General features: G+C 48.5%; 1 protein-coding gene across 1 annotated transcript in view; it reads left to right on the plus strand.

Moving 5' to 3' along the window:
- The window catches only part of bida (BH3 interacting domain death agonist), a 28,321-nt gene extending 18,608 nt beyond the window's left edge, over positions 1 to 9,713 (plus strand). Inside the window, exons 4-5 of the mRNA XM_072484004.1 lie at positions 7,203 to 7,424; positions 9,196 to 9,713. Of these exons, the coding sequence (XP_072340105.1) occupies positions 7,203 to 7,424; positions 9,196 to 9,210 (237 nt within the window). The 3' untranslated portion in view covers positions 9,211 to 9,713. The remainder of the gene's footprint in view (positions 1 to 7,202; positions 7,425 to 9,195) is intronic.
- Positions 9,714 to 12,002: the final 2,289 nt, after the last annotated feature.

Below are 12,002 nucleotides of genomic sequence, written 5' to 3' on the forward strand. Positions count from 1 at the left end.
CAAAACAAGTCCCCATGTTCCGGGCATGTCCGAAGCTGGAGGGGTTTTGCAGAAACAATGGCGAAGATTGTAGGGGTACAAGTGACTCTGAGCCTGTGCGTGGCAAAATTTGGAGTTTCGGAGGATCAGGGAGTGCAGGTGGGGAGAGAGCAGTCTTTTATTTATTTTTTAAAATAAATTTACAGTACCCAATTAGTTTTTTTTTCAATTAAGGACCAATTTAGTGTGGCCAATCCACCGACCCTGCCCATCTTTGGGTTGTGGGGGTGAGACCCACGCAGACACGGGGAGAATGTGCAATCTTCACACGGACAGTGACCCAGAGCCGGGATTGAACCCAGGTCCTCGGCGCCATGAGCCAGCAGTGCTAACCACTGCGCCTCCCTTGCCAGTGAAGTGAGAGGCTGACATGTTGGCCTTTTCCTCCCGGATAGTCCGGAGGCAAATAGTACTTGAATGTCGGGATGCAGGGCCACCTAAAGCGAGGGTTTGGGATGAGGTGCGGAAGAGCAGTTCTTCTCGAGGTGGAAGCCGTTCGTCAACTTCAAAATGTCAGCGGATGGGGTATGTTGGGAGAGGTTTGTTTTTGGGGCTGTTATTAAAATCAAAACGGGGCAGAGGGAGTGGCGTAGGACATGGAGGGGTGTGAGGATGAGGTTACTGTTTGATGAGTATTGGTGTTCTGTTTTTAAAAAAATATATTTTGTTCAAAATTTTTGGCCAACCATGACAGTACATTGTGTATCCTTTACACAGTAATATAACAATATAAATAACAATGGCCAGTTTTAAGCAAGAAATAAATAATATATATAAACAACATCAAAATTAAAAAACAAAACAAAAAACAAAACAAAACTAAATGGCAACTGCCTTGTCCCAAATAAATACTCTCCAAAAATACAATTCAGCAGTCCAATATACAATTACCTATAACAACCTATACATATTATACATATGCACTAACATCCCTGAGAGTCCTTCTGGTCCCTCCCCCCCACACCCCCCCCCCCCCCGGGCTGCTGCTGCTGTCTTCTTTTCCATTCCCTCTATCTTTCTGTGAGGTATTCGACGAACGGTTGCCACCGCCTGGTGAACCCTTGAGCCGATCCCCTTAGGACGAACTTAGTCCGTTCCAACTTTATAAACCCTGCCATGTCATTTATCCAGGTCTCCACACCCGGGGGCTTGGCTTCCTTCCACATCAACAGTATCCTGCGCCGGGCTACTAGGGACGCAAAGGCCAAAACATCAGCCTCTTTCGCCTCCTGCACTCCCGGCTCCTCTGCAACCCCGAATATAGCCAACCCCCAGCTTGGTTCGACCTGGACCCCCACCACCTTCGAAAGCACCTTTGTCACCCCCACCCAAAACCCCTGTAGTGCCGGACATGACCAGAACATCTGGGTGTGATTCGCTGGGCTTCTCGAGCATCTCGCACACCTATCCTCTACTCCAAAAAATTTACTGAGCCGTGCTCCAGTCATATGCGCCCTGTGTAACACCTTGAATTGTATCAGGCTTAGCCTGGCACACGAGGACGATGAGTTTACCCTACTTAGGGCATCAGCCCACAGCCCCTCCTCAATCTCCTCCCCCAGCTCCTCTTCCCATTTCCCTTTCAGCTCATCTACCATAATCTCTCCCTTGTCCCTCATTTCCCTATATATGTCTGATACCTTACCGTCCCCCACCCATGTCTTTGAGATCACTCTGTCCTGCACCTCCTGTGTCGGGAGCTGCGGGAATTCCCTCACCTGTTGCCTCGCAAAAGCCCTCGGTTGCATATACCGGAATGCATTCCCTTGGGGCAACCTGTATTTTTCGGTCAGCACTCCCAGACTTGCAAACGTCCCATCTACAAACCGATCTCTCAATTGTGTTACTCCTGCTCTTTGCCATGTTCCAAGTCCCCCATCCATTCTCCCCGGAACAAACCTATGGTTATTTCTTATTGGGGACCACACCGAGGCTCCCGTCTTACCCCTATGCCGTCTCCACTGCCCCCAGATTTTCAGAGTAGCCACCACCACCGGGCCTGTGGTGTATTTCTTCGGTGAGAACGGCAACGGCGCTGTCACCATAGCTTGTAGGCTAGTCCCCCTGCAGGACGCCCTCTCCAATCTCTTCCACGCCGCTCCCTCCTCTTCTCCCATCCACTTACATACCATTGAGATATTAGCGGCCCAGTAGTACTCACTTAGGCTTGGTAGTGCCAGCCCCCCCTATCCCTACTACGCTGCAAAAATCCCCTCCTCACTCTCGGGGTCTTCCCGGCCCACACAAAACTCATGATATTCTTCTCAATCCTTTTGAAAAAAGCCTTCGTGATCACCACCGGGAGGCACTGAAACACAAAAAGGAATCTCGGGAGGACCACCATTTTAACCGCCTGCACCCTCCCTGCCAGTGACAGGGATACCATGTTCCATCTCTTGAAGTCCTCCTCCATCTGTTCCACCAACCGCGTTAAATTTAACCTATGCAATGTACCCCAATTCTTGGCTATCTGGATCCCCAAGTAGCGAAAGTCCCTTGTTACCTTCCTCAGCGGTAAGTCCTCTATTTCTCTGCTCTGCCCCCCTGGATGCACCACAAACAACTCCCTTTTCCCCATGTTCAGTTTATATCCTGAAAATTCTCCAAACTCCCCAAGTTTCCGCATTATCTCTGGCATCCCCTCCGCCGGGTCCGCCACATACAACAACAAATCGTCCGCATACAGAGATACCCGGTGTTCTTCTCCTCCCCTGAGTACTCCCCTCCACTTCCTGGAACCCCTCAATGCTATTGCCAGGGGCTCAATCGCCAGTGCAAACAATAATGGGGACAGAGGACATCCCTGCCTCGTCCCTCTATGGAGCCGAAAATATGCAGACCCCCGTCCATTCGTGACCACGCTCGCCATCGGGGCCCTATACAGCAGCTGTACCCATCTAATATACTCATCTCCAAAGCCAAATCTCCTCAACACCTCCCACAAATAATCCCACTCCACTCTATCAAATGCTTTCTCGGCATCCATCGCCACCACTATCTCCACTTCCCCCTCTGCTGGGGGCATCATCATTACCCCTAGCAGCCTCCGTATATTTGTATTCAGCTGTCTCCCCTTCACAAACCCAGTTTGGTCCTCATGGACCACCCCCGGGACACAATCCTCTATCCTCATTGCCATTACCTTGGCCAGAATCTTAGCGTCTACATTCAGGAGGGAAATAGGCCTATAGGACCCGCATTGCAGCGGGTCTTTTTCTTTCTTTAGGAGAAGCGATATCGTTGCCTCTGACATAGTCGGGGACAGCTGTCCCCTTTCCCTCGCCTCATTAAAGGTTCTCATCATTAACGGGGCGAGCAAGTCCACATATTTCCTGTAAAATTCAACTGGGAATCCATCCGGTCCCGGAGCCTTCCTCGCCTGCATGCTCCTAATTCCTTTCACTACTTCCTCCATTTCGATCTGTGCTCCCAGTCCCACCCTCTCCTGCTCCTCCACCTTAGGAAATTCCAGCTGTTCCAGAAAACACATCATTCTCTCCTTCCCATCCGGGGCTGAGCTTCATCTAATCTTTCATAGAATGCCTTGAACCACTCCATTCACTCTCTCCGCTCCCCGCTCAATCTCTCCCTCCTCATCCCTCACTCCCCCTATTTCCCTCGCTGCTCCCCTTTTCCTCAATTGGTGGGCCAGCAACCTGCTCGCCTTCTCCCCATATTCGTATTGTACACCCTGTGCCTTCCTCCACTGTGCCTCTGCAGTACCCGTAGTCAGCAAATCAAATTCTACGTGTAGCCTTTGCCTTTCCCTGTACAGTCCCTCCTCCGGTGCCTCCGCATATTGCCTGTCCACCCTCAGAAGTTCTTGCAGCAACCGCTCCCGTTCCCTACTATCCTGCTTTCCTTTGTGCCCTGATTGATATCAGCTCCCCTCTAACCACTGCCTTCAGCGCCTCCCAGACCACTCCCACCTGGACCTCCCCATTATCATTGAGTTCCAAGTACTTTTCAATACACCCCCTCACCCTTAGACACACCCCCTCATCCGACATTAGTCCCATGTCCATTCTCCAGGGTGGACGCCGTTCTTTTTCCTCCCCTATCTCCAAGTCCACCCAATGTGGAGCGTGATCCGAAATGGCTATAGCCGTATACTCCGTCCCCCTCACCTTCGGGATCAACGCCCTTCCCAAAACAAAAAAGTCTATTCGCGAATAAACTTTGTGGACATAGGAGAAAAACGAAAACTCCTTACTCCTAGGTCTACTAAATCTCCACGGGTCTACTCCTCCCATCTGCTCCATAAAGTCTTTAAGCACCTTGGCTGCTGCCGGCCTCCTTCCAGTCCTGGACCTCGATCTGTCCAGCCCTGGTTCCAGCACCGTGTTAAAATCTCCACCCATTACCAACTTCCCCACCTCTAGGTCCGGGATACGTCCTAGCATGCGCCTCATAAAGTTGGCATCATCCCAGTTCGGGGCATATACGTTCACTGAGACCACCGCCTCCCCCTGTAATTTGCCACTCACCATCACGTATCTGCCCCCACTATCCGCCACTATGGTCTTTGCCTCAAACATTACCCGCTTCCCCACTAATATAGCCACCCCCCTGTTTTTCGCATCTAGCCCCGAATGAAACACCTGCCCCACCCATCCTTTGCGTAGTCTAACCTGGTCTATCAGTTTCAAATGCGTCTCCTGTAACATAACCACATCTGCCTTAAGTTTCTTTAGGTGTGCGAGTACCCGTGCCCTCTTTATCGGCCCGTTCAGCCCTCTCACATTCCACGTGATCAGCCGGGTTGGGGGGCTCTTTACCCCCCCCCCCCTTGTCGATTAGCCATCCCCTTTTACCCAGCTCCTCACCCGGTTCCCACGCAGCTGTGTCCCCCCAGGCGGTGCCCCGCCCACCCCACCCCATACCAGCTCCCCCTTCTCCCCAGCAGCAGCAACCCAGTAAATCCCCACCCCCCCGCTAGATCCCCCACTAGCGTAGTTACACCCCCCATGTTGCTCCCAGAAGTCAGCAAACTCTGGCCGACCTCGGCTTCCCCCCGTGACCTCGGCTCGCACCGTGCGACGCCCCCTCCTTCCTGCTTCCCTATTCCTGCCATAATTATCATAGCGCGGGAACAAAGCCCGCGCTTCCCTTTTGGCCCCACCCCCAATGGCCAACGCCCCCAACTCCTCCACCTCCCTTCCTCCCTCCCCCACAACCTGTGGAAGAGAGAAAAGTTACCGGGTCGCAGGATTAACAACATAAAAATCATCTCTTCCCCCCTTTTTCCCCCCTCTTCGCCCCCCCTCTTCGCCCCACCACTTTGTCTCAAACGTTCTTTTTTAATAACCCACTCATTCCAATTTCTCTTCAACAATAAATGTCCACGCCTCATCCGCCGTTTCAAAGTAGTGGTGCTTCCCTTGATATGTGACCCACAGTCTTGCCGGCTGCAGCATTCCAAATTTGATCTTTTTATGAAGCACCGCCTTGGCCCGATTAAAGCTCGCCACCTCCGCACTCCAGTCTTGATATACGCGGATCACCGCGTTCTCCCATCTACTGCTCCGAGTTTTCTTTGCCCATCTTAGGACCATCTCTCTGTCCTTAAAACGGAGGAATCTCACCACTATGGCTCGAGGAATTTCTCCAGCCCTCGGTCTTCGCGCCATAACTCGATAGGCTCCCTCCACCTCCAGCGGACCCGTCGGGGCCTCCGATCCCATCAACGAGTGCAGCATCGTGCTCACATATGCCCCGACGTCCGCCCCTTCAGGAAGACCAAGAATCCTTAAATTCTTCCTCCTCGCATTATTCTCCAGCACCTCCAGCCTTTCCACACATTGTTTATGGTGTGCCTCGTGCATCTCCGTCTTCACCAGCAGGCCCTGTATATCGTCCTCGTTCTCGGCAGCCTTTGCCTTCACGACCCGAAGCTCCCGCTCCTGGGTCTTTTGCTCATCTTTTAGCCCTTCAATCGCCTGTAATATCGGGGCCAACGGCTCCTTCTTCATCTCCTTTTTAAGCTCTTCCACGCAGCGTTTCAAAAACTCGTGTTGTTCAGGGCCCCATATTAAACTGCCACCTTCCGACGCCATCTTGGTTTTTGCTTGCCTTCCTTGCCGCTGCTCTAAAGGATCCACCGCAATCCGGCCACTTTCCTCTCCTTTTTCCATCCGTATCCAGGGGGGATTCCCTTCTGGTTTACCGCACAGTGCTTTTAGCCGTTAAAATTGCCGTTGGGGCTCTTATTAAGAGCCCAAAAGTCCGTTCCACCGGGAGCTGACGAAACGTGCGACTTAGCTGGTCATCGCCGCACCCGGAAGTCTGTTGTTGTTTTCTTGTATGTATGAAAATGCCTCCAATAAAAATATATTTTTAAGAGATGCTTTTGCTGGATTTGGACAGACTGAGTGAGTAGGCACATGGCAGCATAATGTGGATAAATGTGATGCTTTCCACATCGGGACCAAAAATAGGAAGGCAGATTATTATTTGAATGGATGTAAATTGAGAGAGGTGGATACCTTGGTGTCCTCGTGCATCAGTCACTGAAGATAAGTGTGCAGGTACAGCAGGCAGTAAAGAAGGCAAATGGTATGTTGGTCTTCAGAGTGAGAGGATTTGAATATAAGAATATAAATGTTTTACTGCAATTGTATAGGGCATTAGTGAGGCCACGCCTGGATTATTGTGTGCAGTTTTGGTGTCTTTAGCGCAGGGAGGATGTGATTGCTCTGGAGGGAGTGCAGCGAAGGTTTACCAGGCTGATTCCTGGGATGAGGAGAGACCAAGTCGGTTTGGATTATATTCATGGAGTCTAGCAGAGTGAGAGGCAAAGGTAGGATCAGTGTATTGAATTTTGAGTACAAATTCTCTTTTTCCAATTAAGGGCAATTTAGCGTGGCCAATCCACCTACCCTGCACATCTTTGGGTTGTGGGGGTGAGACCCACAGAGACATGGGGAGAATGTGCAAACTCCACACGGACAGTGACCCGGGATCGACACTGGGTCCTCGGCGCTGTGTGGGATCAGTGCTAACCACTGCGCCACCGTGCTTCCCACCAGTTTAGTTATATGTATTTATCCTGCAGGCTTGCATTTTTATAAATTGTACTTGTAAAACGATGTATTAACTGCATGTAAATAGTCAATAATTGTCAGACAAATTTGATTTACCTTTGTTTTATTTTAATAACCCAGGATGGAACCATTATCATGTCTTCCATGATTACCCGTTTGACCAATCAAAGAATTGATGCTACTCAGGATATGCCCCAGGAGAAGGTTTTCCTGCTGCTCGCACTGATGCTGTTCAAAAAAACTGTGGTCGAGAAACCGGTGTTGCTGTCCCGCATCTTCCGCACCACTGTCCAGTACATCAACAATAGGCTCCAAGATTACATTCGGAATATTGGAGGATGGGTAGGTTTCCTAAATGTTTTGAGATATTTAAGCTACAGCATAGATTAGTATGGCGGTAAGATTGATGTAGCAAAAGTATTTTTTAAAATTCAGTTCAATGCATTTGAAAATGTTCGAAGAATTGCTGGAACTCTTTAAAGTTGTGACGCAAGATGAAAGACCAGGTGGGTCAAACCCACACAGACGGTGACCCAGAGCCGGAATCGAACCTGGGACCTCGGTGCCGTGAGGCAGCAGTGCTAACCCACTGCGCCACCGTGCTGCCCTGGCCAGGAGTTTCAAAAGCTCTCAACCCTCTGAGAAGAAATTCCACAAGATCATAAAATATAGGAGCAAAATTAGGCCATTCAATCATGGCTGATATATTTCTCATCCCCCTTCTCCCCGTAACCTAGTCTCCTACAAGTGTAAACATCCTCTCTACATCCACTCTATCTTTGCTTCTCAGTATTTTGTAAGTTTCAACGAGATTTAAACCCTTTCTAAATTCCATAAAGTACAGGTCCAGAGTCCTCAACCACTCCTCATTCCTGCCCATTCACTAGTTCTCCATCCATGTCAATATATTACCTCCAATACCACGGGCTCTGATCTGATGACTTAACCTTTGTGGTATCTTGCTGAATGCCTTCTGGAAGTCCAAAGCCATCTACTTGTTCCCCTCTATCCACTCTGGTTGACTCTTCTTCAAAAAAATGAATAACTTACACAATGCTTGATTAGATTATGATTTTCCAAATCTGCTATTACTTAATAATTGATTCCAACAATAAATGTTCGGCTAATTGGCCTCTAGTTACCTGCTTTTTGCTGCCCTCCCTTTTTGAATAGCAGTGTCACATTGGCAGTTTTCCAATCGTCTGGGACTTCTCCAGAATCCAAGGATTTTTGGAAAATTACAACCAAAGCTAAAGGGAAAGCCAGGATGTCAAAACTATCTCGCTAGCTGCTACTTTTAGGATGCTAAGATGCAAACCATTAAGGCCAGGAGACCTATCTGCCTTTAGGCCCATTAGTTTGTTTAATATTACTTCTCTAGTAATGAAATGAAAATCGCTTGTCACAAGTAGGCTTCAATGAAGTTACTGTGAAAAGCCCCTAGTCGCCACATTCTGGCGCCTGTTCGGGGAGGCTGGTACGGGAATTGAACCATGCTGCTGGCCTGCTTTCAAAGCCAGCGATTTAGCCCAGTGAGCTAAACCAGCCCCTATACCTATGGTGATGGTATTTAATTCCTTCTCATTGTTTAGTATTAATGGCATGTTCAAAGTATCGTGCACTGTAAAGTCTGATGCAAATTGTCTGTTAACTGCTCTGCCATTTCCTTATTTTTAATATAAATTTAGAGTTTCCAATTAAGGGCCTATTCACCTAATCTGCACATCTTTGGGTTGTGGGGGTGAGACCCACGCAGACACGGGGGAAATGTGCAAACTCCACGTGGACAGTGACCTGGGGCTGGAAACGAACCCGGGTCCTCAGCGCCTCAGTAGGCAGCAGTGCTAACCACTGCGTCAACGTGCCGCCCTAGGCCCTTGTTTGCTACACACTTACAGATTCCAACTCAAATGCACATGATTTACATTCATAGAATTTACATTTGACTGTCAACTCTTTTTAAAAAAAAAAAAAAATTCTATTACTGCTATGGCTGAAAGTTTAGATTATAGCTAAACTGTTCACAATTATTGTTAAAATAAATCCTTTGCAGCTGTTCATACTCTTTCAGCATTATTACCTCAAACTTAATCTTTGTTTGTTTCTTTCACAGCAAAACATACATTAAAACGTCAAGCAAGCAACAGAGATACCTAAGATTCTGCTTTACCTGGTTCAACTTAAGTGTTGTAAAACTGTTACACTGCAAGTCATTTTATGGAGCCTTTTAAATTCTCGCATGAAATTATTGAAATGGGAGGGGAGGTAGTATCAAAAGCCTCAAAATTTAACAGATAAAAACCATCAGAAAATTGAAAAGTCACTGAGAAGGTTGCTGCAAGGTATCACGCTGAACCATACTTTTGCATTCCTGTTTATTTTTAAAACCTTCAATTCCACGTTAAAATGTACATTTTTATTTTGTGACTGCAACTTCCAAATTCATGCCACTTTGAATGGATTACAAATGTTAACAGGGAATGAGTGACTACATTGCCATGTAAAAACTGATAGTGAACAAGGAAATGTTAAGTTTGTGAATCTTTTGAATTTCATAGTTTGAGGAAAGTGTTTGAGATGAATACTGTAAGAAAAGGAATTTCTTGCAACTTTTATAAATATATACATTTGTTTTGGTCTGGTATTTGTGTTTATTTTAAATACAACGATAAAAAGGATAAGTGACCCTTTTATATAAGTAATCAAAAATCCTCAGCCATATTTTTAAGTGCATTTATAATATTTTCCACAACCTAAACACATCCCAGAATGCTTCACAGGCAATGAAGTGCCTTTTTGAAACACAGGCATAGTAACAATGTAGACTGGCTTTATCTGAATAAAGGTAAAATTGCCATAGTCCCAGATGACCATAGGCTGCTTTCCCCTCTGAGGAGGAGAGCTGACTGGTGGTGATTTAACTGGAGGTTCACCGCACCTCAGGGTGAGAGGTGCAAGGTTTAGAAGGTGGGCCTTCATGGATAACCTTTGAATAACTAGCACCAAGCGGTCAACAAAGTTGTAGTTGGATATTATTGGGTTATTCTGTAATTGGGCAGCACTTGCTGAACAATCTGGTGTGTTAATAACTACACCAACAACAAATCTAAGATAGTTGAGGTTGTAATTTGGCTCTCACTTGCTAGAAACAACATATTCTTAGACCGGGACCTATTCTGCAAATAAAAAGAACACGTTCAAGCCAGTAACAACCCAATGGTAGGGACTTCCGGGGGGGTGGGCGAGCAGGGTGGCCGCAAAAAAAAAAAAAAAAGCTCCCGCCGGTGACTGCAATTTCTGGGAAATCCCAGAGTCTTCACGCCCCCCCCCCCAACTATCGTTGGCCTTTGGGGCCGCCACGAGCAGCCAGCGGGGCCGGTTTAAAAACCGGCGAAGAACCCCGCGCGGGGGGGGGGGGCTGAGCAGCGGGGGCGGAGTACAAGGAGGTCGAGGCAGCAGGCCCGAGGCCAGGGCATCACGTAGGGAGGGTGCTCCACGTTGGATGGCTCCCACCTAGGAAGAAGAAAGAAGGTTGAAGCCTGGTCCCAGGTGAATGCTGAGGAGAAAGAAAAAAATTTAAGGAAGTTTGGTAAAAGTTTTTTTTTCAAAAAAGAATGTCAGATTGATGAAGGGCAGGAGGGTGAAGGGGGAAGAAAGGAAAAGATAAAAAATAAAAAACAATAAGCCGCTAAAGGATGCGAAAAGCAGCGTCGAAGAAAGGAGGAAACGTGGGTTCGCTGCTGAAGAAGACGAGCAAAAGTGTTGACAGGATGGCGGAAGCCAAACTGCAAGGCAGGGCCGCACTACTTACGGTGGAGAAGATGACAGAGGTGATGGTGGAGCTGGAACAACGTTTGGTGAGGCACATGGAGGTCCTGAGGAAAGGGATGGCGGTCGTGTTGAGGTCATTGTTGGAGGAGGCAATCGGCCCGATGGTGGAGGTGGCAAAGGTATTGGCCGAGGTGAGAGAGCAGGGCGAGAAGATGAAGGAGGTGGAGGAGGCCGTGACACGACACAGCGACCAGGTCACCTCGATGGGGGACGAGCTGCGGAGGGTGGTGGAGGTTAACAGAGGACTCCGAGCAAAGCTGGAAGACTTGGAAAACCGCTCAAGGCGGCACAATGAGAATTGTGGGCTTGCCCGAAGGGGCAGAGGGCCCAAGGCCAATGCAATACTTCGCTAAGAAGTTGGCGGAGCTGATGGGGGAGGGTGAAAGCCCCACCCTGTACGAGCTAGACCGAGCTCATCGGTCATTAAGGCTGAAGCCCAAAGTGAACGAGCAGCCAAGGGCAGTAATTATCTGCTTCCATAAGTTTTGCATGAAGGAGAAAGTATTAAGCTGGGCGAAGCAGGAGCGTGAGGTGCTGTGGGATGGTACTGCGGTTCGGATCTACCAGGACTGGACAGTGGAGTTGGCAAAAAGACGAGCGGCGTTTGGGCGAGTGAAGGCAGCTTTGTACAAGGGGGTGCGATTTGCTGTGGTGTACCCGGCGAACTTGAGAGTAACATATAACGCCAAAGACTTTTATTTTGAGACAGCTGAGGCGTTCGTGAGGGCAGAAGGCTTGGGACAGACGTGAAGAGCGGAACTGGAAGAGAGACTGTGGACTGTGTTTGAGTGGCTGGACAATGTACAAATGTTACAACTTTCTTTTTACTGATTTGTATTGAAATTTACTTCTCTTTGCATTGTTACAGAGTTCAAGTTAATGGCATTCTGTGTTGCGACAGTTAAATGTTATGTTAGTGAATTGTAGGGGTTGGATTGTTGGGTTTGTTTTGGTGTTTCTTTCTCTGGGACTGGGCGGAAGGGGGCGAGAGGTCTTGGCGCGGGGGGGGAGCCACCCGCGCTAGCTAACTAAAGTCAGTTAGTGAACGGGGGTGAGGTGAGAGGAGGACTGCTGACGTTGGAGCCTGAA

Source organism: Scyliorhinus torazame, chromosome 19 (assembly GCF_047496885.1).
Source record: "Scyliorhinus torazame isolate Kashiwa2021f chromosome 19, sScyTor2.1, whole genome shotgun sequence".
In the NCBI taxonomy this organism is placed as follows: domain Eukaryota; kingdom Metazoa; phylum Chordata; class Chondrichthyes; order Carcharhiniformes; family Scyliorhinidae; genus Scyliorhinus; species Scyliorhinus torazame.